The sequence below is a fragment of the Pygoscelis adeliae genome, unplaced genomic scaffold (genome assembly GCF_000699105.1).
Source record: "Pygoscelis adeliae isolate BGI_AS28 unplaced genomic scaffold, ASM69910v1 Scaffold262, whole genome shotgun sequence".
Taxonomy (NCBI): domain Eukaryota; kingdom Metazoa; phylum Chordata; class Aves; order Sphenisciformes; family Spheniscidae; genus Pygoscelis; species Pygoscelis adeliae.
This window is the reverse complement of record NW_008824184.1, coordinates 590,123-617,584: the sequence shown is the minus strand read 5'-3', so window position 1 is coordinate 617,584 and position 27,462 is coordinate 590,123. Positions and strand designations below refer to the sequence as shown.

At 39.3% G+C, this 27,462-nt stretch overlaps 1 protein-coding gene across 1 annotated transcript in view; it reads left to right on the top strand.

Annotated features, from left to right (window-relative positions):
* Window positions 1–27,188, top strand: part of ADRBK2 (adrenergic, beta, receptor kinase 2) — an 87,181-nt gene extending 59,993 nt beyond the window's left edge. The window contains exons 7-22 of the mRNA XM_009334426.1: window positions 236–297; window positions 1,442–1,493; window positions 2,141–2,232; window positions 5,019–5,118; window positions 11,403–11,481; window positions 12,720–12,850; window positions 13,691–13,785; window positions 15,038–15,145; window positions 17,978–18,044; window positions 18,269–18,369; window positions 19,551–19,617; window positions 20,077–20,172; window positions 22,724–22,886; window positions 23,545–23,681; window positions 24,640–24,753; window positions 25,326–27,188. Of these exons, the coding sequence (XP_009332701.1) occupies window positions 236–297; window positions 1,442–1,493; window positions 2,141–2,232; window positions 5,019–5,118; window positions 11,403–11,481; window positions 12,720–12,850; window positions 13,691–13,785; window positions 15,038–15,145; window positions 17,978–18,044; window positions 18,269–18,369; window positions 19,551–19,617; window positions 20,077–20,172; window positions 22,724–22,886; window positions 23,545–23,681; window positions 24,640–24,753; window positions 25,326–25,487 (1,626 nt within the window). The 3' untranslated portion in view covers window positions 25,488–27,188. The remainder of the gene's footprint in view (window positions 1–235; window positions 298–1,441; window positions 1,494–2,140; window positions 2,233–5,018; window positions 5,119–11,402; window positions 11,482–12,719; window positions 12,851–13,690; window positions 13,786–15,037; window positions 15,146–17,977; window positions 18,045–18,268; window positions 18,370–19,550; window positions 19,618–20,076; window positions 20,173–22,723; window positions 22,887–23,544; window positions 23,682–24,639; window positions 24,754–25,325) is intronic.
* Window positions 27,189–27,462: the final 274 nt, after the last annotated feature.

The window sequence follows — 27,462 nt, the reverse complement described above, 5'->3', positions numbered from 1 at the left end:
AGGCAAACATTTAAGGTTTTCTAGGTCATTAAAATATTTTATGTTTGACTTCAGGGCACCTGCTCAGATTCCAAAAGCTAAATGAAGCTTAAATGCTTCATTGAGCCTCCTTCAAGGAAAACACAGTAAATGCTGTTGTTATATAGGGCCGATGTGAGTTATATGTAATGAGTAGTATTGCATAATCAGTTTATTGTATGCTTAAATACTAACTGTGTTTCTTAACCCTTTTTAGCCATATATAGAAGAAATTTGTGATAGTCTCCGAGGAAAAATATTTCAAAAATTTATGGAAAGGTATGAACATGACGTATTATCTGGACTTTCTACCTAATGTAGCAGGAAGCCAGGTCCCTTAAGTATTGCTGTAAAATAAGGCTAAAAGTGTTTAATAAACTTCATTTATCCATTTGCTGTAATTATGTAACTGGGATAATTATATATCCATTTGCAAGCTTCTGCAAATGACTAGCTTTGTTGTCTATCATAATTAATGTCAAGATGTACGCATGGAAAAATTGTAAAGATGATAGATTTTTCTGTTGCTCCGTGTAGCAGTAATAATAGATTGCAGTTTGATCTTAAAGGTTTAAAAATGCTGAACTATGCTCTTGTGGGATGTTCTCATGAGTAACCATCTCTGGTTAGTCACACATCGCGTGTGACTGAAAGAGCCAGTCATTCTGGTTTGTGTCTGGACACCTTGCAACTAAGCAGAAAAGGTCTAGTAAAGAATACAAGGCATAGACCTAGTTCAGCTGAGCGCCCTCTTACCCTTAATGGAACTGCTCTTGCGTGCAGGGTCTGTAAAGTATGGCTCTCATCCAACGACAGCCAAATACACTGTATGAAATGGTATGGTAGTAGTCTGCAGTCAGACTGAAATAATTGTAAAAATGCCTCCATAGAACTGTTATTTCTTACTCTGAAAATAAATAATTATTTATGTAGAAATGAGAAACTTTTTTTTGGCAACAGCTTATGGTATTATTGATGTTTTTCCTATTTTAAGACAAGATGAGTTTAAAATGTTCCTTGGGGTATACGGAGGTTCATTAACATAAATCGAGCTGCCTCTGTTTTCTTATAATTACCGTTCTCTTTATGTAATTTAAATGTTTGTTAGTTCCAAACTTAGTTGTTTTTAAAAATTAAAAACTGTCTGAAAGAGAGATGTGAGGGCATACTGAGCATTTTCAATCACAGGGATAGGTTATCTGATATCTTTCTCTTATAAGGATGTAAGATACTAAGTGTGCACTGTCTAGTAATTGTTTTTCTTGGTGGGGGTAAGATTACAATTGTTTGAAAGGAAGGCTATCATTTACTAAATACCACAACATGCCCTCGTGCAAACTTTGTTTTAAATATGGGAGTCTTGACGTTTTCCATAATACTTTACACAGTAGTCTCAGACAACTTTTAAACTTTTTTTCTACAGTGACAAGTTTACTAGATTTTGTCAATGGAAAAACGTAGAACTAAATATTCATGTAAGTACTTACAAGTATATTTATCTTGTCAAAGGCTGATACAGGAAAGAAAGTGTTCGGTTTTGAATACTGCTTCTGAAAAGGCCTCATTAAGGAGCACGGTGAATGTTACTGATCTGCTCTTCTATTCTTAGACGTACAGTCCTAACGATTCCTTTCTGGATGTCCCTTCTGCCTGTCTCGAGTTAATAGCTTTTTGATTTTTATAATAGCTGAAAGAAACTGAACTGCCAGAATTGCTGCTCTTTAACAGCCCCAGACACCGTCTGTCTCCTTTTCCCCACTACAGTTCTGACGTTGTCCCCAGCACCCCTTACCTCGGCCTCTGCTTTTGTCCCTCTGCGCTGCTCTTTTACAACTTTGTCTGTAAAAATAGCTCTCCTCTTCTGCAGACTGCGTTATGAATGAGACTGTCAGTCTTTGGCAACAACAGGCTCATTCGTCTTGTTTGTACTTCGGACTGTAGTGCTTGCAAGTACGTTGAAATAAAAACAATAAGGGGCTCCTTTTTCCAAAACAATAAATGCTATATGAATTACAATAGTTAATTATCTTAACACATTAGTAGATTATTTAGTTGTTTTTACAGTAAGTTTTTTACTACTGAAAAGTGAAGTCTGGTTTTGTTTTGTTTTTTGCATTTACAGCTGACCATGAATGATTTTAGTGTACATAGAATAATAGGAAGAGGGGGATTTGGTGAAGTGTATGGTTGCAGAAAAGCAGACACTGGAAAAATGTGAGTATATACACACGTTATTTTAGAGGTAATTGTAAACTCTGAATTAGTAAGGAAATCCTTCCAGTCATTTCTTACAAAATCACTGGAAAGCGGCGTCGCATTACTGTATAGTTCTTTGTAATTAAATTTTATCCCAAGAGGTTCTGATTTCTGGATCATCTTTAAGCTTAGTTTGATATTTGATCCTGTTATGTGCCATGCAGTGGGGCTCCAGTCTAGCAGAGCTCTTAAGCGCATCCTTCATTTAAATGGTCTTGTCAAAATTAATGGAGACTGCACATGTGTTTAAAATTAAGTATGTGCTTAAATGATTTCCTGGATCAGAGCCTGACAGTGCAGAACGATGTTCTTGTGGAAGCCGTGGTGATGATGTGAGGTGTTACCTCTTATCTGCTGAAGGTTGCTCTTCTTGCAACAAAGCGCATGACGTAGCTGGCGCTGACATAGGGTTGGAGGATGACACAGGAGTATGACCTCAGTGCTGTTCAATCTGTAGGGTCGTGCCTGGACAGATTCTGGATATGGTATTCCAGATTTGTGTCATTGCATAAGTTTCTGCCCTGATGAGCACGTTTCACTGGCAAAAGCAGTGATTCTTGCTTATGTTTGGAAGAATATAGTTCCAGTGTTGCAATGCTGTTTAACAGAGCTCTCGGTGGGAACTCCAAGATCAGCCTGTGTTTTTTTTTCTTTTTCTGGTCTTAACCATTCACACACTTCTCCTAATCAAGAGATTTCAATCTCTAGGCGTAATTGTCCCATTATGTCCTGTTTTGAACATCTGGGCATTGATTTAAAAGATTGTTCTCAATCTTTATCTATCTATTTATTTATTTATCTACACTCCACTCCCCACCCCCCCTTTCATCTCGCTTTTCTCCTAACAATTTTAGTCCAGGGACCATCCTTACACACTCTTCTAAGTAAGCATAGCGTGTTTGAAGTGCCGAGTCTCTGCGATTACAGCTGGCTTCACTGGAAATTGTGTGTGCTTGGCATCCTTGATAATAATAAACTTTTGAGCTATTAACAAGTGGAAGACATCTTAATGTTGCTATCATGCTCAGTATTTTTGCAGTGACCTCAAGTATTTATATTAATACTATTACTAACAATACGGTCTTTATTCTTGCTTTGGTACTTCTTTGTCCATGTACAATTCATTAACTTGTCCATGTACAAAAATAAACATTTTATTTAGCTTGAGCCACACTAAGCAGGCGTCCACCCCGAAGAGGTAGTTCTCAGATTCCCAGTCATTTTCATGTCTGAGTTTTGCTCTGGCAGGAGGTGGATAAACCTTGGGACTAGCAAGGGAAATAAAGGACAGTTTTTATCAGATATAAATAAAGGGAAGTGAAATGTGGGAAAACCAACCTTTTTCAAATTTGAAGCAAAACTTTAGGTTAGGTTCAGTTTCTGGGTAGAGGTTTGGTTTAGTTCTTTCTTAATCCAAACCTGTTTACCCATCCCTAATCCAGATCCCGTCCACTCTAGATGGCTGCCTCTGCTGCACTTACTGCCTGCAAGGAGCTTGGGAAGCCACCCCTCCAAGGTAAATGCCATCGGTGTTTCACTAACCCACAAAGATACACCTGAGGCTTCTTTCACATCATCTCCTTCAAGGACATCTAAATAGGGCCAGAAGTACGATGCAGAAAGCAGTCCAAAGGGGGAGGGATAGCAGTGCTTTTTGAGCACGTAACTCGAGATAAGAATGAGATACTTGATTTCGATCAGCCTTAAACAGCCCCAGTCATTCACTTTGATCCGTGATGTCAAAGCATAAATAAAGGGTAGCGTGTGAAATGTTATTTATAGTCATCATTTACAGACTTCTCAGCAAGAGCACGTGCTGTGAATATATTCCTTGTTTTGGAAACTTAAAATTCCAGTATGTTCACGCTCACTCTTCCCCCACTCAGAACACATGCATGGCAAGGAATGACGTGGCTTTTTTAGGGAGTGCAAAGCAAAGGTGATACGAGGCCCTGTTTCTGTACAGAGCTGTCACAGCGTAGGCAGTTGATTAGCATTGATGCAGTGCTGTAACATGGTATTTTCCTGAGCATATTTTAAAATGAATGGCCTAAAAATCCATGGCTACCCACGTCTAGAAATCTTGTATGGAGGAACACACGTGTCCTTCTCAGCTGTTCTCTAATAGTAGGCTCACCTAACGTCTTGAAAAAATATCCACAGACTGTATGATATCCTGCTGTCGTTTGATGGTTGTTAGGGTAACATTCTTTTTTGAGCAAAATTTTATTAATTTGTGTAATACAGACGGTGGAAGATAAAAAAGCTTTCTTGTGTATATCTGACCTTTCTTTGAGTAGAAAGAAAACTTAAAAAAAAAAACAAAAAAAACTCAGCGTGTGTTCAAGGTATTACTTTCCTGGTAGAGTCGAAACTGTTAGAATTAAATGGAACCATAATAGGGTCTCTGTTATTTAATTCATACTGCAAATCCTTGCTTATAGATACTGAAAAATGGATGTATGATATGTAATTCCTATATCACTGTGGTTGTTTGGACACAGAATTATTTGTTAAAGCACATTTCTCTGTTAGGAGGCTTCTGTTGAAAATGCTTTACTTCTGTGAGATTTTGGAGATTTTCTTGTTTAGTCATGTAATGATGTTTTTAATACCAAGTTTAAGTCTTTAAAGAGCTTGCTTACAGGATACTGTAAATATGCATGGCATAACTACTAGTGAATAATACTGAGTAAAGGAGGAAATTCTTTCTGGTGCTTTTTCTGAACGGTTAATATTTTCAGGTATGCAATGAAATGTTTAGATAAGAAGAGAATCAAGATGAAGCAAGGAGAAACATTAGCCTTAAATGAAAGAATTATGCTGTCTCTTGTCAGTACAGGAGTAAGTATCATTGATTTGTTATTATTTTTTTTTGCATATAATATAACAGCTTTTATATATAATACATATTTCACCAATTCAGTTGTGTGACATGCGAAAGTTAAAGTCCCCTGGAACCTTCCCCCTGATTCTAGCAATGTGTCTGGAATAAGAATGGAAGAGCAAGCGTGCTTTTCAGTTTGGGTGCTTACACAAATGAGCATCTCAGCTATTCCCCCCCCCGATTTTTTAAATATTCCTTTTTCAAGTATTTATATTTGAAAGTTCTCCAAAGCATCATTGTGACTTGTAAAAAAATTTCCTTTTCTGCTATAGTTACATAGTACTTTTATAGAATATAAGATGCTATTTCAGGAAAAAAACTTCTGTTACCTGTTTGTCCTCCTTTTCCTGTGACTCTGATATTAGGTTATTCAATTTTTCCATTTTGTTTTTTATGTACTTTAGCTGAGTACCTATCAAGGTGTACCAGATAAATCTGCCCATCTAGCATGCAAGTCTATTAAGGTTAGAAGTATCACTAATGTGCGTAAAAAGCAACCCAACTGGTGTTGGTTTCACCAGACCGTGTCTTGTTACCTGCAGAAGAGAAGTTCGGCAGTGGCTGCAGCATGTTGCACTCAGACAGCTTCAGAGCAAGCTTTGAAGTGCCAGAGCCTTCTGAGTACACTCATTAAACAAACCTTGAAATCAGCTCGTATCACCATGCTTACATGTGATGCTGGTAAAAAGGTTAATTTTCCTCATGACTATTGTGGTGTACGAATTAAACATTCAGTTTGCAGCTCAGTGTAAACACATCCCCTTTTCCCAGCCCGGGTAAAGCATGAGAAGGAATTGCGTGTGATTTTGTTCTAGGCTTGTACAACAGGTGTGCAAATAGCATAATATCTGCAGTGCAGGGGGATTACTGCTTTGGCTTAGAAGATGGCAGAGAGCAAATACTGTGCTGTACTCAGAGACAAGATCTGTATCTTGCAGAGACTGGGTAAATCCTGGTTTTGGTTCTGCATTACCCAGGTGGGTTAGTAAATACCGATTTCTTTTTAAAAAAAATCTCACTTGTGATGCATTTAGCATCGTTTTGTCCTTTAAGTGCGCGTGCAGCACCTTTGCTGTCTTCTGTTGTTCAGGGAACCCATCAGTCCGATCGGGCTTCAAGATGGGCCGTCTTCCACCTGCAGATAATCTGGGACTTCGCACTGCTTTGCTTGTAGGCGCAGCTGCAGGAGAACTGCCCGTGCTGCAGCAGCCCTTGTCTTCTGCAAACTTGGCTTTAAATAATGGAGATGTGTTTTTCAGGGCTTACGTATAAATACAGAGTTATAATTGCTAAACAGTGCCCTTTTATTGTCAGGTGAATACACTGTGAATCAGACAACACTTGGTACTTTTCAGCCTCGCGATAGGCATGTGAGGCGCTCTCTTGTGCGGATTGACAGAACGGGAAAGCTGATTGCAGTTTTGGCCCTAGAAGATTAGATTTTGAAGCTGTCTTGCTACCCGTCAGACCATTTTCCTCTGCCGTTAGAAATACCCTGGTAAGGCAAATTCTAAACCGGAGATTAGGGAAGCTACACATCGAGGTGTTACCATAAGGTTTAACTTTTTCCTCGCTGCAAAGCTCCGAAGGAAGGACGAGGTATTTCTTCTTGTGCCTTTCATTGGAAACTCCTCCCCTGCCTCAGCCTTTCTCTGGAGAGGGGCAAGCATGCACTGAAATTAAAAGTCAGTGCATGTCCTTCAACACAGAATTGCATTTGCGTTTGGCTTGAACATAAAGAAAGACAAAGGACTGGAAAGTATTTCTTTGTTCTTTTATCTGTGAAATTAACAATTGGGATTTATCGGTTAGACTTTTTAATCAAGTTAACTGTTTTCACCAAAGATAAGTTGTGGCTTGTCCAGAGGTGTCAGGAGTCTTGAGAGCCAGTGGGGTGAAGTTCTGCAGCGGAGACTAGACAAGAAATCTAGACAAAGCAGTAATAATTGTCCTATTAACTTAATTTGTGATTCTGTTGCTCCAGTACTGAATGCGAATTTTCATGTCTAGCGATTCAAAAAGAAAATTGTTCACAAGGCTGCTAATGGTGGAGCTAGTTTTCTTATATGACAGCGCATAGCTAGTCATTTAGCAACAGAAAAGCAAGACAAACCATTTGGGGTTTTTTGTTAAGGATTATCAGCTCATTAGAGTGTAACTTCTTTAGATTCTCAGAAATTTGAAAGAGAATTTGAAACGAGATTTTGTACAAAATGCTACCCATTCAGGTTGGATACACCTGCTGGTGCAAGAGAAACTGGAGCGTTTTGAATATGCAGAATTAAGTAGGCTTGAAAATGGTAGAATAAGATAATTCATTTCATTCCTGAATATAAGCTGTTAGGTATGAATGGCGCGGGCCTTCCCCAATGACAGGATTTATGTGCTGCCCGGAACAAAATGGAACTGGCAAGTTCATCATAGTACAATCAGTCTTTTAACTGGGAATCCAGATGTCTCTGCAAAATACATAATAGCAGCTGTGCAGATTACACATACGTTTGTGTAATCATTTTTGTTAATCCGCCTAAAATTTTGGCATTGACAGCTACTTCTTGAATAGGGAGCTCCCAAATTTGAGTACATCGTGGCTGTGTTGTGAGAGTTGCTTTTCATGGTAACATTTCGGATCAGCACAGCTCAGCAGTACGACAGACACCTCCACAGAGCACAGGGAACTGCTTGGATTGGCCTAATAATAGCAAACGTGGGCTCTGCGTTATTCGGGTTCTCCACTGGTACATTTGCTTTGTCGCTGACTGTTGGTGTAACACGGACAAACTGTTGCTGAGGTTTGTGTTTCCTCTTCTGCAAGATGCAGGCCCCGTCTTCCTCTCCCATAGAGATGTTCAGTCTGGAGGCTGGAAATGCATTTTGAAATTCTTAGAAGATAGCATAGTAGGGAAAATATTTTACTTTCTGCTAAAAGAAAAAAAATATTTATTTTCTGTAATACCCAATATTTGCCTAACGATCAAAAACTGGAACATTGAAACCACCAAGACCATTGCTGCTGATGGACTTGTATAAAAACAATCTGCCGAGAGATGCTGTTTGTGGAAGGAAGTGGTTATTTAATATTAATCTTTTCCTGGCGGGTAGGAGGTAGTCATTCCGGCAGTCTGTTGCAAGACCAGGGGCCTTGCAGGGCTGTGGCTCCGCTCTACTGTGTCTTCTGGTTCTCTTGTTCTGAAAAAACTAGGCAGTTAAGCAGTCTTATTCAGCTCTTTTTGAGATAATTTGACTAAAGACTGGATTCAGGATTCCCTCAAGGGATGATAAATACAAGGTACAGCAAAAGTGGACAGGCTGAACAATAAAACGTCTGAGATCAATGATGAAGTATTTTTCCTCTGAGAATATCAGGTACTTTGTTATCTTGTGTACCGAGATTTGTAGGAGTCTTGATTTTGCTCAAAAAATAGACTCTATTCCCAAATCCTGATAGTCACTTGAAGGAACATCTGTGGGAATGGCAGATAATAGCTCGGTGTTTCCAGCATTGACTGGCACGTCTTTCTGAGCGAGACACGTCAGGACAGAGCTACTCTCCAGCTAAAAATGCTACACAGCTGCTCTACACTATGAACACGTTTTTCACCTGTTCGCTGTCATTTCTACGATCGTGCTCTAAATCCAGGTGCTGGGGTTACAGGAAAGAGTCAGAATCAAAGTTTTCCGTCTGAGGTAATTGTTAGTGTGCTGATGTCTTTAAAATATTACATTCCTACAATTTTTTATAGTTATTCCAATTTTTTTTTCCTTCCACATGACTTATTACCAGAAGTTTGTCTTCTACAGTTTTTTGGACTTAGTTCAGGATTGTTTGGATGTAAGGAACTGTTTCCAAACTATTCTTAATTCACACATTGTTGTCGTACCGTCGCTTATTTTTTTCAGAGCAGAAGCTTTGACTGCAACAAAATATTACTCTCTTGAGAAATTTGCTTTATTGCTTTATGTTTCATTTAAAAAAATACCTGTAGGGTTTTTTTTTATTTTTATGCTGGAAAATACTCTTTTGCAGTGGTTTTTGTGTCAGAAGAGTACCGCAGTACTACGATTTCTTCTCTCTGTTAAACAGTGAGAGGGTAGTGATTAAATTAGGAAGGCTTACACAAAAATTAATTATGCATCACATTTGCACTTCCAGATTTCTTTTCTTTTAAAAAATGAGATCCATAAAAATATAGGCATACTATGTTCTGGTATAGAAACACCCTTTTATTTTTCTGTGTATGGTGTTTAAATTCTAACACTAAATCCTTCTGGGTAATTAGATTGCTCTAAGGTTTTAGGAAGCCTGCTTGGGGACACTTCTGAATTATCCAGTTGATTCAGAAAATTAAGTTAATAATTCTACTAAGGCTTTTGTTCTGAAGTTAAGTGGTAACTACAGTAGTCCGCAGTTACAAGCAATACGAAGTTTATAAGGAGATATATATTTATATATCTTTTGTTAGATGCCATATTGCCTTGCCTATAGTCTCCTTATTTCTAGGACCATTTAGCAATTAGGCATTTTTCACGCGTGTTTCTATAGGGTGTTTCAAACCCGTGCCTGCGTTCTGCAGAGGTATATTTGGAATTAGTATTTGCACAGTAGACAATAAAATACAGTTAGGTTTGAACGTTACTGCAGGATCAGTCCACGTGGTGTGGGAGTCATTTGGGATTACAGTCGAGTATATAAAGCTTTATATTTCAACCGTACGTGGTTTTGCCTTGTGGAAGGATGAACGGACTTGAACTGTCCCGGCCGGCCGGTGAGGATGGTGTCGCCGTTCCCTCCCTTTCCTGCTCGGCAGGGCCGGCGAGGCGGCACCCCGAGCCGCGTCCCACGGCCCCCGCTCTGCCCAAGGCCACCGTGTTTTGCTGCTTCTAAATTGGGAAGGAAACGAGTTCCTGTTAGAGATTCCCAGAGCTTTCACTATCAATACTGCAATAATTAACGCATTGTTTAAGTCACGTTAGGTCACATTCGTGCTTCCTGCTCGTCAGCAGTTAAGCTTGTCTTAGCTCGTCTTCCTGTCAGCCTCCGCGCTTTGGGGTCAGGCCTTCGTCTGTCGGTATCACGGTGCAGTCCGCTCTGTTTCGACAGCACAGCCGTTCCTTAAGTTTTCATTGTAGACTAACCAAACAGCCCTGGATTCGCATGGCTTTGGAGGAGGGGTCGACAAGGTAATAGCCACCCCCTGCTAATTAGGCACTTACACCCAGTATAGGCCTAATGAAGAGAGGAAGGTCTGCCAGCTTTCCACCGTGGCGTCTTTCAATGCGTGTGCGTTACAGAGGTACCAGCACACTGAACAGATCATTTGCAGTAAAGAGGTGTTTTTCCAGCTGTATTTTTTTTTATGGCTGCTTGTCTTAAACATCTCTGTGAATTAAGATTAAAGTGCATCAAGAAGTGGGAATATACTCCATGTAATCCATCCCTGCGTGTGATTGCTCTGCAGTGACGTTCTTAGAACTGCGCCCACCATACTTGTTTTCTGGGTTTTGCATAATCTGGACCTTGCTGTTCTTGCTTCCCGCGCATTGCATACGCATCGGAGTTGTGACTTCCTTCCCGAGTATATTTATGTTCCTTTTAATCATCTGTTGCAAATGCTGCTGGAGAGCTGAAGGGCAGCAGCGAGTGGCAGAACGCCTCGCTGTCACGTTTGTGCAGCTCTGCGGGGGGAGTTCAGCAGCGTGGGCAGGGTGTTACCAGTGTAGCTGCATTTAATGTATAGGTGAGGATAAAACTTTCTTTCCTTTGGGATTTTGTACATGATGTGACTCAGATTCTCGAGCGGCGTTCCGACAGCAGAATGTTCGCCATGCAATCGTGGGAAATAGTGCGTATCCTTTACACTTCATGGCAATAGCTTTATTTTTTTCTGAGCTGGCCTAAAGCTTGTTAGCTTTAATGTATCTTTCATGTAAGTCTAGTGCAAACTCAGGTAAATATTTTTATAATATGCTGTAGTTGAAAGTCTTTAGAAGATAGTGATGCTACCTGCATTTTTAAGCCTTTGGCTTGCCATAGCTTTTTTTATTTTTGTATTGGAATGAGATAGCAAAATCTAAGATCTCGACACTGTAAGTGAAACATCAGAATATGTAGATTAGTACACAAATTGCTTTAGAAAATTATTGGCAAAAATCCTAGGAAGAATATCACATGTATTTTTAGTTTCCCGAAGTAGTACTTTGCTTATTGCCTGAGATGAACTCTTTGCTCCTTTCCTTCTAGGACTGTCCTTTTATAGTGTGTATGACCTATGCCTTCCACACCCCTGACAAACTCTGTTTCATTCTGGACCTGATGAATGGTAAGCAAGGCTCATGCAGATGATGATAATATTACAGAAATAGTGGCAGAAGGACTTGCTGAGATCATAAGGAGAATGAGGGGAAAAATAATCTGAGGTGTGAAGCATCAGCCTGCGAGCAGGGAGGGGTAAATGGATCTAAAGCAGGGAATGTATAGAACAGACTGAAAAATCTCTGATACCTTATAACATTAACATATTTAAATAAAGATATCAAAGGGCCTACTAGGCTGGAAGCTTAAGGAAATGATGGTCATGTGGAGAAATGTATGAGGAGATCAGGGACACAGAATAAAAATAAAAAGGCTACTATAAAGAGCTCTGCAAAGAAAATAGATGGGGGAAGCATTCCTCAAAGGAAAGAAATTATACCTAGAAGCCTTATCATAAATCTTATGAGAACGCAGAGGGAGAGAAATTGGCAGAGTTGAGAGGGAGAAGATACTGCAATGCCCTGTTTGCTGAGGATGCTCAGCACTTGTAGGACTTAGACTCTAACTCTGGTGCTGTGGTAAGCACCTAAAGATGTTGGAGCATTTCTGCAGGTACCATGGTGCAAAGCTGGAAGTTTAATTGAGAAGTAGAGCTCATATCCTGTAAGTAATAGAGACTGGCTTTGGTGTTTTGCAAGTGAAGATTCTCATTAAAATCTAAGCTGTAGGTCAAATTCAAGTAACTGGTTGATTATTTTAAATCTGTAGCTTGATCAGAAACAGTTTTCTAGGAATATTCACGATTTGATGTGTTGATGGTGTGGATTAGCTCACAGAGTGACACTGTATTGTGCCTGTTCTTTGATTAGGAAAGTGTGGAAACATCCCCAGCATGAATATTTGAATGTTTTGGCCCAGATGACCTTTTGAGGTCCCTCCCAACTTGGGCTGTTCTGTATGCTAATTTATTCAGTTCTCCAGAAACCTATGTATGTGACTGCATTTTACTTGCTGTGGAAATCCTTTGCGTTAAGACTCAGTTGCTGGATTAGTCACTGAATGCAAATGTGTATGAAGTAAATGTATTTTTAAAATGGAGTTTCAGATTGATGAAATTTATCTATTAACTTTCTCAGGTATTTTGTCACCACGTGTACTGGCAGAGTGTATGTCTGGGTTCCTGTTTGCTTCACAGGTTATAAGAACCTACAAATGCTATGCTGTTCCCCCCCTACATCATGCTGTGTGCCTGTGAGGCAAGATTTTACTGTTCTTTCAATTGCATCTCAATTCTTCTAATTTTAGGAGGAGATTTGCACTACCACCTCTCCCAGCATGGAGTGTTTTCTGAAAAAGAAATGAGGTTTTATGCTACTGAAATCATCCTGGGTTTAGAACACATGCACAATCGCTTTGTCGTATACAGAGACCTAAAGGTAATCGTTAATGTAGGGACTGCATTCGCACAGGTGGTGGTTAGATAGCAGCAAACAATCCAGAGATACCGATAAGTTAAATGAAGTATCTTATCTGAAACTTCTTCTTGGGAAGAATACAGATAATTTGTTTATCTTTGGCTGATCTGTCTAATAATTTTTCAACATAGTTATAATCTGTGCTATTATCTAGTTTAACCAGCCTGGGACATGCTTCCTTGGGGTCAGAATAAATCCTGTGCAGTGTTACTCATCTCACTTACCATCTTAATGATGCTATTAATTTAGAGAGCGTACTAGATTTCTGAGAGCCCTGGAAGAGGAGTGTGTGTGATGGGAGACTAATAGGAAGACAGTTGCTCGGGGGTGTTTCACTGATGGTTGGGAAGTTGAGGACTGCTCCGAGAGAGGTGCCATGAGCCAGGTGACAACAAAAGTGGGGAAAAAATCTGCAGATAGAGCGCAGAGTGTAGATTGCAAAGTAAAGGACGTAAGAGCCACACACAGACCCTTCTGTGAAAGAACCAAAAGCAATGTGGACTTGAGGCCAAAACGGATTTATTCTTTCATGTGCTTTCCGTTTCAAACCTTGCCTGTTTTTTCTCTTCTGTTATTTGTCAGTATTTCATAGTCTCCTCTGGAGTTGATGGTAGTGCTCCGTTAGAACGTAGATTTTATCTAGAAAGTGCCTATTATATTGACATTAAAAAAAAAAAAAGGCGATTACCTATTACCAGAGAGTATTGATGTTTGAGACTGAGTTACTGTGTTCTGAGAATTTGTAGTTCTGTCAACTGAAAAACACCAAGCAGTAACCTTTCTGTGTCTATGCATTCCTAGCCTGCAAATATCTTGTTGGATGAACATGGGCACGTGAGGATATCAGACCTTGGGCTGGCTTGTGATTTCTCCAAAAAGAAGCCCCATGCTAGTGTGTAAGTATTATGTATGGTAGCTTTGCTGTGCATATAATTATTGCTAAATAAGTCCTTTATGTGTCTTTATAATCTAATTTTGCCTAAAGGAAAAAAAATAACACTTGCGTGGTACAGGCTGGCTTTATAACACAGCTAAGCTGGATACTCTAATAAGGTTTTTCAGTCTCCTCTTTCTGTTTTCCTGCACGGTTGTAGCAGCTGATGTGTAGGCATGGCTGGAAGATGACACATTATTTCGAGATGATTCACTGTTCAGAGAAGATAAGAACCTGACTGAGTTAAAGTACCAGATTGTTTTAATTGTCCTAAATGGATAATTAAATATTCCGAAACTGACTAAAAAACAGGATTTATTGTGTCTTTCTCTTTCTGGATCTTTGTAGAACTGGAGGCAAATTGTGTTCCTTTCTGTCTCAGGTCATAACTGGGGTCTGAATTTCTTGGGTTGTGTGTGGATTCCACATCTTATCTGTCACGTTTTATTCTTAGGTCCTCATTTGCCCTGATTTAGTCTCAGAATTTATGCAAAAAGGAAAGCGTCATCCTGTGATGTATTAAGAGTTGCAATTCAGTAGCTTCTTGAAAAAGTTCATACGTTCCAATTATGTCAAGGGTAAAAGCAGTACATGGTGACTGCTTTCTAGTGGTGACCAGCGATGACTTCTGGGGAAGGTGTCCTGTTGTTAAATCTAGCACAAAGGTGTCAGCTGGAAGGAGACACGTGAAACACATCGAGAGAGCACAAGCCAGCTCTGCTTGTCCTGTTTCTGGGGTTGTGGATAAGAGCAGGTCTCAGTCTTGCAGGGCCTGGGGCTGGGGCGATCTGGCCTGAAATATCAGGAGCCCTGACTGTGTCCTGATGTCTGCCTTTCCTGTAAACTGAGTGGACAGAGTACGCAACTTTTCCACTTCTCTTTTGTGTTCCACTCTTAGACAGAAGGCTACTTACTGACCCCTGTACTGATTCTGCTAAATCTTGCTGTAGCTGCTTCAGTTTGCCTAATCATTTCTGTTGTTCTGTTGTTTGTTTTAAGCTATTTCCTCAGTAGATACATACAAACAGAAAACGTGTATGTATGTATGGTCAAAGAAAAAGCAAAATAAAATCATGTTTAAAATTAATTATTTTTAAATTAGGCTAAAATTGTGTTCCTTTCTGTCTTTTTTTTTTGTTGTTGTTTTTTGTTTTTTTTTTTTTACCATGATAGTTTTGGTTGTAATCAAGATTTTGTCCCTTTCTGCTTCTCAGAGGTACCCATGGATACATGGCTCCAGAGGTGCTCCAGAAGGGAACAGCATACGATAGCAGTGCAGACTGGTTCTCGTTAGGCTGCATGCTTTTCAAACTTCTGAGAGGGTGAGCGAAGTTTTATGTTCCGTGTGCTTTTTTTTTTTTTAGCCTGGGCCTCGTCATTGTCTGGCACTTGAAATACTAATATGTAATGTATTACATATTATCTAAAATGTTATCTTACTGCCATCTCTGCAACTTAGACCACGTCTGCACGTGAGACTAAAACAGGCTTTTTCTGCTTCCAAAACAAAAAAAACCACAAACCCTGCTTCCCTTAGTAGGTGCAGGTGTGGGGCAGTGAGGAAGGCAGATGCTCTGTCCACTCTTTTGACTTCTACTGATAGGCAATTTACTCATCTCTTGGCAATTGTTGGTATTTTAAATGATACGACGTTATTCATTGCTTAAATACACTAGCAGCCCTGTTAAGTTACGGACTTCATTTTACGCTTAAGGCCTGCTGTTATGGTGATAGTCTTTGCTGCATTGTTCCCTTTTTACATGATACTCAGTCTTTCCTTCTGCAGTGTTTGCTAAGTTGTAATGTGTGGATGCTTCCATTTGCTGAATCTGGCCTGTTACCATACTGGTGTACAAAAGTATATGATAATTACAGCTTTGTCAACTATTACCTTCTCAGTAAACCTATGTGGCTATGTAGAATTTATGAAGACTAAGGGATTTATCTGAACAGTCAGTAAGCACTGATTGGCAAGTTTGTGGAAAATAACATCCTCGGTGTTAATAGCAAAACAGAAAAAATCTTTTAAGCTTTTCAGAGTGCTTCTCTGAAAAGATTGATCATTAGTTAGATCATCCTATGTCCTCGCGCATAATTAATTATAAGCTCTTACCTCTATCCCAGACACTGCTCAAAGGAAGGTAAGTGTGTGACTTCTGAATTGAAGTATAGAGCTGTATTAATTTAACATTAGTTGTTCACAAAGTAGACTAAATGTAAGTGTGCAAAGAAAGAAAGAAAGAAATGGTGTTTAAATTGTAAAAAAAAAAAAAAAAAGCATTTCTAAGTATGGACAGCATCACACAGCTGTGAGCAGTACCCCGTCTCTCTAATCACTCATTGAAGAATACTGTAGGTAGAAAGACACACAACAGTTTAGGTTTGCCAGGAGGAGGAGGAGAGTGTCTTTCACACGCAGGACCGCTGTGGACTCTTTGTCTTTTCTTTTGAGACCTTTACCTTTTGAGTCACTTGGGCACAGAGGATTAGGGCATCCAACTGACTCTGGAGTGGTTCTTCCTTCACAGGAATGAAGTTTTGTGATGAAGGAGCTAGCACCTAGGGGCAAATGGTCCCATTTACCATGGAAACTCATGGGGAGATCTCAGTGTTTGTGGGCTGTGATTCTTCCTGACAGAGATGTGCGAGGTGGTATCGGTGGTCGGCCAGAAGCCAAAGCATTATTCATTGTGAACTATCCTTCCTCATCTGTTCTGAAACCAATTAAACAACTCGCATCCCAAAACAAGGGTTGGGCACATGGTGTCATTTCTTGGTGTCTAGTAAATGTAGTCTGGCGTAAAATCTGCCCATAAGTCCACAGTGAATCATTTGCTTCCCTGATCTACTCGGCCTCATTGTCAAAGTATATGAGGCTGTATGTTGGCCGTTTACTCTTTACCTTCTTGCCTATCATGCTTAAGAACAGAAAAATGGAAGTCCTGATCCGTCCATCAGATCCATTCATCAGAAACGTTTTTGAGGACAAAAGTGAAATAACTCTTGAGTAGCAAGTCCCCAGTTGAAACAAGCTATTACACACTGCCATGTGGCAAGCTAATTAATGTATGATAAGTAAATAACATCTTAATTTTGAAAAATACCATTCCTTCAAGATTTTGAAGAAAACTAAGAAACAGGGAATATATCCTAAATCTAACAAAAAAATCTCATACTAAAATGTTTCTGCTTTCTTTCATGCTGTAGTTTAACTAAGTACTGCATGGTAAATCTGTAATATTCTAAGGTCTTCTGTAGCTTGGGGTTGGAACTAGATGATCTTTAAGGTCCCTTCCAACCCAAGCCATTCTATGATTATTCTATGATAAAAGGAAAAATTCAAACTTGGAACAGAATTATAAAGCAGGAAAGGGATAAAGACGATAATGTACCAGATATCATCAAATATCTTCCCAGTCACTAATGTTGTGGTATCTGCGGTTATCTTCTGTTTTATCTACTTACTTTAAGATCTTGCTTCATTCTTCCCATATAGATGAGTGGTAAGTTCTGTAGGTCGTACTCAGTTTCCGTATATAGATCAATGCTTTTTAATAGCTGTGTTGTGATAGCTGTTCGGGGTTTTCTTGTTAGATGAAACAGTTCTGGGTTTTGGGAGACATAGATGTAATTGGTAAGGCATTTGAAACACTGTCTTTAAGGATGGATCAGTGCCTTTAAGAATAAACTAACCCTCTGCAAGCCTTTATATGGAGTAACTAGATCAGATTTCCCCGAGTTTGATAACCCTCAGGGATGTCTGTGTGTAGCCTTTAAAGAAATCTAATGGCTGCTTTTCTCTGAATTTGATTTTGATGTCCACCACATGCAATTGTACTGAAAACAAAAGGATAAACTTTCTTGCAAAGTGGTGCAGCTCTCTGTAATAAGAAAAGAAAACAAAGTTTTAAGAGATCAGACATTGATATTTTTGAGGTAGCTAGTAGCCACGGTATGCTAGTGTGTAAAGTCTTATTTTTTGTTGTTAAATGCTAAATGTTTTACTACTTGTTTTATTGTTCTACAGGACAGGATTGATGAGGTGGAAGAATGGGACTAAAAGGATGCTACAGTCTTTCCTGGGGTTGCCACAGCTGAAATAACCTGATATGTTATGGCTTTACATTTATTAGTGCATTTTCTTATTTCTACAGTCACAGTCCTTTCAGACAGCACAAAACCAAAGATAAGCATGAGATCGACCGGATGACGCTCACCGTGGTAAGGAGCCTGGTGACAGTTGCAGTTACATTCCTCTTGTTTAGTAAACTCCCATTTTCTCTAAAAACTGGAACTATATAGCCTGCTTTCTGAGAAAGCTGTATTTACACATGGAAGAGTTGTTTACAAACACCATCAAAGAAAAGCTACTCTCCTATGTGGGGAAAGCAGATCACACTACTTCTATAATTAAATGGCTCTTTTTGTATGTCTTTTTTTCATAGAATGTGGAGCTACCAGATTCATTTTCCCCTGAACTGAAGTCCCTTTTGGAAGGGCTCCTGCAACGGGATGTTAGCAAGAGACTTGGATGCCAAGGAAGAAGGTAGGTGTTGTCTTCTCCTTGGACCACTGTCTTTAAAAATGTCCTCTTCTCTGTAAATGAATGAATTCATTTCAAGTAAAAATCTGCTTCTTGTTGTGATGATTTTAATTTTGGAAAGAGAACTTTAAAAAGTGCAAATTACGTGGAATTACATTTCAGCTTCCTTTGGTTTGGACAAATTTTTGGACCGTTTCTGCCATCAGAGACTTCCCCCGAGTTCTCTGCAGTCGTGCTTACATTGGATGGTGTTCATACTTTTCATCCCTGTGGTGTTTTTATGTTTTTGCCTGATTTGTTTTGGCATGAAGTCGTATTACTTGATTCAGACATACTGATAGCTAACATTTATTGCTTATATTGTAGCTGTAACAATATGAGCATATTACACACAAAAAAACCCCAACCCCCAAACCACCATGCACAGAAAGCTGGGAATACTTGCTTCATTTTGGGTTGCCTCTATTTCCAGAGGTACCCATTTCATTTCATGATTCTAAGGAAAAGGGCATTTTTTTTGTTTATTGACTACAAAATACTACTTGCTCCTGCCAAGCTTACCCTGCTTATAGCTGTTAAATGTAATTGTTGTTATCACCTGTTTAAAAAACCAGTGTGTGCCTCGTGTGAGACTAGGAGAGAAAACTGTGACAGGAGTAAACTGTTGAGAAGCCCTTGGCAATGTGTGATACCTGTTAATTGATAGTCACACCTGAGACTGGGGCTGGCTCTAATTCCAGTGCGATATTCAGAGGGTTTTTTATCATGGAGACCTCTGTGAAAATGACCTGAGATTGCTTTTCAGCCTTGGGCCTATCAAGAGTAGTTGCTTATTTTGCCATAAAGTATATATATTGTATCAAATGGAGTGGAGTAGGCTTGTTACTTAGAAGTGGTGTATGGGATCTGACAACAGACAAGTATTGTTTGTTGTTTGAAATGATGGAATAGCATAGCAAAACGAGAGTGATTGCTTGCCAGACCTACAGCACTATTTCCAGTGTTTCCATATGAAAGTCTTCTTTTCTGTTGTTTACTTAGGAAGAAAATTTTTTTCTTTAAAAAAAGAGCATTTTACCAATGTTTTCAAGTGATAGAAATGTGACCTTTGAAGGCTTTATATTTTTCAAATACATTTGAAAAGCCCCTTCATTTCGTTTACTTTAGTTACTTTTACTTTGCAGTGCACAAGAAGTAAAAGAACATCCTTTCTTCAAAGGCATTGATTGGCAGCAAGTCTATTTACAAAAGGTAAAGGATTAAGATAGTAACCTTAGCTTACTTGGTAAAGCAGTAAAAAGAAAATAAACCTAAACAGGTAATGGACAGAAAACTTCAGGGTTTCAGCCCCCAGCACATGTACTCGTTTGCACGAATATGTGGAGGACTGTTGATGAAAACTGCTGTATATTCATTACTGTAAGTCTTCCTGATCGGTAGTACTGAATTATTACTTTTTCAGGGTCAAATGACTGCATGGTTTCTTCTGCTTAGCTGTTGCTAAGCTGTAGGTTTTTTCCCTGAATTTTTGGAGGACCATTTATTAAAGGAGTGGAGAACTTCTTTGCACTGAAGTTGAGTTTCAAGGGACATACTTTTGCACAGTCTTGTGTAATTTGTGCAAAAAATAAAAAGGCTGTATATATCTACAGGATGGATATAAATAATGTCCATTAATTTGTCTTTAATTATGCTGCTTTTAATTTCTAGTATCCTCCACCATTGATTCCTCCCAGGGGAGAAGTAAATGCAGCAGATGCTTTTGATATTGGGTCATTTGATGAAGAGGACACTAAAGGCATTAAGGTATACAACTTTAAACGATAGGTAGAGAATGGCACTGCGACTGCTGTGCTTAACTTTTCATGTGTGCATGCCATTCTTTGCTTCAGGGGCTACTGAATGTACAAGGAGTTGCTTTCAAGTTTGGAAACTAAATCCATGCTGTTATGAAAGAGGTAGCTTGGGCTGGTTGGCTGGTTTGTTGTTGCTTGCCAAGTCCTTATGTTTTATTTTTTAGATTGACTGAAATCTACCTTCCTATCAAAAGTTTTATATGATAAAGCAAATATTTCAAATTGTCAGACAACTTTTGGGAAATCCTCGGATTTTCAAGAATACTTAATGGCTTGTAGTTTTAGAAGTTGTAATTTGTTTCTGGTAGCTTGGATGAATTGAACTAAACCTTATTTTAATAGTATTACCTCATGGTCAGAGAGTGCATTGGAAAACTCTTACAAATGACGAACTGTATATTAATGGTAGCAACTTTGTAAGTTAGAAAAGTGATAAAAGAAACTTTCAGGTTCTGATATTATCCAAAATCTAATGAAAACAAAATGAGAAGTTAAAGCTGTTGGCCCATTTCTGACTTGCATGGAGGTGGTGTGACGTACCCTGCGTATTCATCCCCTCTTCTGAAGCCTCCCTGGTACTTTGAGACAGTAGGTGAATCAGCGCTTGTCTTGGGTTTGTCCCGTTCATACATTTCTTCAGTAGATCAAACTTTATTCTTGTTATTACAGAAGTGAGTCAGGAGAGAAACTAATTGCTCTAGACTTTATAAGCAAAAAAACATGTTAAGTACTCACTGTGCCTAAAAGGAACTTGTCTGTCAGTGTCACCTGCTGTAATTACAGTAGTTGGCACAGAAAAAGATTTTACGTGTTTAAAGAGAAATGCAGAGAACCCAAGATGTTCTTTATCCCAGAAAACTCCACATCTTCAGTGTCAGTGTTGTTCTAACAGGATTCCAGTTTCCTGCAGTTCTGGAATGCCATAATTTTGAGGAACACTTTGCAAGGAGAAACCAGGTGGTCTTTTTATTTATTGAAGGGATCAGATGTTCTCGGCAAGGCCTGTAAATTGTGTAGCCAGACCGCTTCCATGTAATCTTTGTTCAGGCTGCCTATAAGATATATTTATTCTTAGTCATGAGTCACTGAGGGATATCATGTACAGCTTCTTTGCTCTGCACTTTCACTGGGACGTCACAGTCTTGTAGAAGGGACTGAATAATTCGTGCCTCTGAGTCAGCTGCAAGTCGGAGCTTCCATTAAGGTGTCAGGAGCCGTCTCTGCCCGTGAGGATGCCAGTTTTGAGTGCCTTGCTCTCCTCCGTTGCCCCTGCGGATTATATTTATACTGCAGAGTGTCCTGTGACGCCGAGAAGAACACGTGTTCTTTGAGGTTACAAACTGGAAAGCCAACTGGATGCCCGTGGCTTTCCCCTCTTACTCGGATGCCATGGCAAGTCCCTGTAAGCCACTTGCGCAGAACTGCAGAGGTGTCTTCTGGCTTCAGATCCAGTGTGTATTCTCCTGCTGTGATATGGCTACGGATCTCTGAAAAGGAGGAGAATATCGATTCTGGGAGTGTCTGGCCTGGCTGCAGAAGGAGAATTGAGCAAGGCTTTCCTATCCTGCTCCTGCAACTGCTGTGTGCTGCAGCAGCAGCTGGAGTCGCTGGGTTTGCTCCGAGCAGCGGTGTGCGTGCGTGCCCTTCCCTCGGGATCTGCCTTCCCCTGGCACTCTGCTGCAGCAAGGACTGGACCCAGCCCTGCCTGCTGTCAGACAGTGCAGTCTAGTGGGCTTACTGCGTTCTTAACACAGCAAAGGATGCCTCTTTGTCTTGCTCTCTGAAAGAAAGGTCTAGTTTCTCTACTGATTGACAGAAACTGAAGCAACTGAGGAGTGGCTGTAAAGAGTTTAAACTCATCCCCAAATGAAAACCTTCAATAAAGTTATAGGGAAAACACTGATCGCTTTGTCTACTGCATCAAAGTGCCTTGTGGCTAAACGCAGAATATGGCTGTGTCAAGCAACAAACAGTCCTTCCTGAAGATCCAGTAATTTTAGTTTCCTTCGGTATAATTCAAGTACTGTAGTTAAGGATTAGGGGAGAAAAGAATCTGTATAACAGGAAAATTGAGGTCTGCAGCATGCACTGCTGAATTTTGAAGGTTAATTATTAAGAATGTAAAATTAAGCTGTGGAAGCATGGAAGGCATCGTTGTGTAAAAGGTATCTTTCCATTTATTCACGGAATTTTTGTGCTGAGAAAGTTTTTAACACAATTAGACATTTTGTTAACACTGATTATGCAACAAAGTAAGGCTTTTAGAGCTATTAAACCAAACAAGTTTTGAACAGGTGGCCTGTTATCTGTATATAACTGAATATCTTTGCTTAAATTAATATCTGTGTTTTCTCTTGTTTGCACCTGTTTGTTCTGGTAAGGTTAGAGTTCAATATATCTTTTAAAATAATACTGTTGTATGGGTAACTATTAACTATTGGGGATAAGAACAGTAAAAGTTATTAAAATGTTGGATGTTTGTGTTGTTTTTCTCTTGCAAGTTGCTCGATAGTGACCAGGAATTATATAAGAACTTCCCTCTGGTAATATCGGAGCGTTGGCAGCAAGAAGTAGCAGAAACTGTTTATGATGCAGTAAATGCAGACACAGATAAAATTGAGGCCAGAAAAAGGGCTAAAAATAAGCAGCTTGGCCACGAGGAAGGTAATCTGTCAAATACACTTCTCTCCATCTTTTGGTGCTAGATAGTAATTCATGTGTTTGAAGTTCCACACAACAGACTCTCATATTACTGTCATTCACCAGTAATTGTTAGAATTCATTTAGTCAGTATCATGTTTCTTAAGACATTTCTTAATGTTTTGAAATGCTGTATGATGACATAATGTTTTGGAAAATCTTTTGTACTCTCTTTTAAAGATTATCATGTACAGCCTTTCATCGTTTTTGTTTATGGTGTGTGCTCAGAAAAGAGTATGTGGGATTTGATTTCATGACAAAGAAGCCGGGAAAGAAAACAGGACATCCTTTACAGCAAACTTCACTTGTTTGCACGACGATGTTGCATCACAAACTCTGAACTTTTGGATAGCAATATACAATTCTTTTAATAGTTAATAAGATACTTTTTTAAGAACCAAATTCTGTTCTTGGTTACTCCACGGCAGCCACATCAGCTCATGTAATTAAGGCAGAATTGGCTCTGTGCGTGCCCGTGCACATAGAAGCACTATTGCAAGCCTGGTGAGAGCACACTGAGTCACAGTGTGTTCAGGACTGTGTCCTTTCTCAACATAGCACATTTGCAGAATGTTTTTAGGCAGTACCTTGTTTTGCATACTAATGTTTCCTCCTGTTATAGATTATGCACTTGGGAAGGATTGTATTATGCATGGATACATGCTGAAATTGGGGAACCCATTCTTGACTCAGTGGCAGCGCCGTTACTTTTACCTCTTCCCCAACCGACTTGAATGGCGAGGAGAAGGAGAGTCACGGGTAAGTGAGGTTACTCTAGAGAGCAGCTGCTTCCGAGGGCATGAAAGGCAGGTGGATGCTGAGGGAGATGTGAGAACTCATACTCGGGCATACCTCCCGTGGAAGTAGAGTTTTGTCCGAGTAAATGACCAGTGGATTTGAGTAACTTCCCTTGAGTATCGCTTTAGTTAATGGGTAGCTATGCTGCACTGAGGAAACATAAAGTTGACTTGAGAAACCTGTTTACTTTGTTTTGTTGTGTTTTTAAAGGAATTTGGTAGTTCATGGTGTTGTTTTTCATTTAGGGCCTCTGGACTATTTATACAAAAAAACATAAACTGGTAAGGTCATAAGAACTATAGCATTTTATTTCAAAGAAAATGCTATAGTAACTTTAGTTTAGTCCAGCTGTGGTCATGTGCTAGGCAGATCATTTGTATATTTAGTTAAGTAAAGTTTTGGAATTTCAAAACATGGTTCTCCTCTTACAGCCTATAGGGAAACCTTTTCTGCAAACTGTTGTGTATGTTTCCTTCTTTGTAAGTATATAGTGCTTAAATATTCCCTTTCAGCTCTTTGAAATAGTAGGATTGTCTTTTTTTTTTTTAAAAACAGCAGTAATACTTGGAAAATATATAAAATTATATGCAACTTTTGTGGGAAAATAATGAATATTTTGTTTGTAGACACACCTATTTGTAGATTCTTATTTCATGCTGTCATTACTGGCTTTCTTAGTTTATGTTTCATTGTCTCTGTTGAAGCAACCAAGCTCCTTGCTAAATTACTGTCTTACCTTACAATCTTATCTTTAGTTCATGACCCAGTTTTCAGAAATCAAGAAATGTTTGTGTAATGACTGTTAACGTTCATAACTTGATTTCTGTGGGTAGTCCAGACAAATGAGATAGTGGCTTTATTTGATGGGCAACAGGTTTTTTTTTGAATCATCTCTGCTTTATTTTTGCAAATGCTACAGCAAAACCTACTGACAATGGAACAAATAGTATCTGTTGAAGAAACACAAATCAAAGATAAGAAATGCATCTTACTGAGAATTAAAGGAGGAAAACAGTTTGTCCTACAGTGTGAGGTGAGACGCTTGTTTTTCAATAACTGTTAATCAGATTGTTTTACATATGATAAAACAATTGAAAAGTTTTTCAGGTCCTCCCATTACGTATTAACTAAGTGTACTTTACAAAGCAAAGCTGAACCTAAGCAAAACTGGGAAGTTTTTATCACACTTGAATTTTGAAAGCAGGAAGGCTGCAGCTATGCCAGTTTCTGGCCTGGATTTCAATGGTTTTTGGGCCAAGATGAGTTCAGTTTAATAAATAGCTAAAAACTTCAAAACTTCTCAACCTACGTGGGCTTCGAAGGCCTTGTTGGCACGTGTCTCACTGCAGTTAGTTCATGGTAGCTAATGTGTTTGTGAGGGAGGAAGTACACAAGTCCTCGTTACGTCTTGACCGGCTGTAGTTGCTGCTGCCTTGCCTTGCTTTGGCAGGGTGACGGAGAAGCAAAGGGCAGCACATTTTCAATATCCAAAGTTACTCATTCCTTTGGAAAATTAAAATAAGTTGCTTAAAAGTGCTATCTAAGAGAGAAGATGCTATTGGCAGTTAACTATGAAGTGCCAAACTACTTCTGTATCTCTTTCAGAGTGACCCGGAATTTGTTCAGTGGAAAAAAGAGCTGACAGAAGCCTTTACTGAGGCACAGAGGTTGCTGCGTCGGGCTCCAAAGTTTCTCAATAAATCTCGCTCAACAGTTGTAGAGCTTTCAAAACCACCACTCAGCCACAGGAATAGCAATGGTCTGTAGGAGAAACAGAGAACAAAGTTCACTTAGGGAAAGCTACGTCGTGAACATGTTGAGTTTCACAGAATCCTTATGAATTACTTTGTGCAATCCTCAACGCGGGATGTGCTTAGAAGAGGAAGAATTAGATGTTTACAGCGTGGGATAATGTCAGAACTCTGTCTCTGGAGGTTGTGAAGACTGGAACAATGGCAAGTGAATTCATGCTCCTAGCAGCGGTGGAAATGATCAAGTGTAGAGGCTGCATATTGCTCCCACGCATTCCCGCACCCTGGCGGTGTCTAAAACGTGGTCCGTTACTCTAGAACTACTGATGGAAGGAAGATGCTGTTTTCTCTGCAATACCCTTGTTTGGTGCGTACCAAGCCTGGAGACTGAAATGGTTACTGCTGGCTAGGATCACACTTGTGTGTGCGATACCGACAAACCCCTCAACTGTGGAAGGAGCTGCAGACTTGCCATGTTGGATAACCTTTAATCTGTTGTGTTGCCATGTTCTTTCCGACCATTACTGCTGACTTTATAATAACCTTTCTCCATACTGCTGATGATCAACAGTGTGACTCTTATGCACTTCAAAGTACTGAATTCTAACTGTCCTGTGGTTTAAATGTTATTGCTACTTCATGGAAACATTGAACTCAAATTATTCACTTAGTTTGTTGTACTCAATAATAGTAGCTACCACCGTTTTGCTTCTTCTACGTATATGCAGTACTATAACTGACACAATAGAGTAATAATTGGTGAAGAGGAATTTATGGTAGCTTCATCTAGTGCTCTGTTGTATAAATTGACTATTTTAGCACAGTTTTTAAAGAGCAAATTCCTTTTGACAAGTTTACAGTGAACGTAAAGACAGTTCTTTTCCATTTCAGGTCAACTGCACTTTTTAAAAATTAAAAAGAAATTATTCAAATCCAATGCATTCTAGTGCATGTACTGGGTTAAAATGTCTGGGTACCTCGGTACGTATTCTGGATCACTGTTCAGTTATGGGACTTGTAGATCCTTCTCTGTTGTACACAAAAACATTAAGCAAGTGTGTTCTCATAGCGTAGATATCCCAGACTTTCACTGTAGCTCAGCTCAGGAGGTTTGTGCACACATCACATGGCTCAGCTTGCAAAAGGATTTTTAATTTTCTTTTCTAGAGAGTTCAAACTGTCCACACTGAAAACAGTCTGAGAATGCTGAGGATGGAACTGACAAAACGAGCTGATCAAATGCCAGATTTATATTAATTCTACTTGAGACATCAGTCGTGTCATGTGGAAACTCTTGCTAAAGTAAAGATATAATCTCTTAACTGTTAGACAACTTTAAGCATGTGAAGTCAGCCTTTCCCTGGTTATTGTGATGTTGTGTAAGAGAGAGGTCAGGGCTTAATTTAAGCTTTTTTCTGATTCAGTAAACACCTTAGAGAACATTTTCTGCCTAATTACGGTCGTGCAACTCTCATGGTCCCAAAAGACGATGGGAATTGCATCTCCGTAAATGGGAACAGAAGTTACACCGACAGCTTACTCTGTCCACCTGGTGTGCATGGTTTGTTTAGCTTGTGTTGCTAACAGATAACCACAGAGTTCTAGAGCTGTTCCCTTGCAGGAAAGTACAAATTGGCAAAACCAGGAGAATTATTTTAAAAGTATTTGTTTATCCTGAACACACTTGTAATAAAATTGGATGTATTTGCTTCTAGAAGTGGGAGTGGCTTAACTCTGCATAGCATGTGCTTTCACACGTGTGCAAACTCTTATCATCTGGTGCAGCGTAAAAGGAAAAATGCATTTTGGAAGATACCCTGTGTGAGTCAGGTGATTCTTTTAATGATTTTTTTTTTCCCATTTATTTTTCAAATTACTCTGTGAAAAGAGTACCAACTTCTCTGTCGTTCTTACTGGTAAGTGATGTTTAGCATCTCAGCATCCTCTGTAAGGAGTAGTTGTGGTATTTACTGGTATGTCTCATCTTCCTG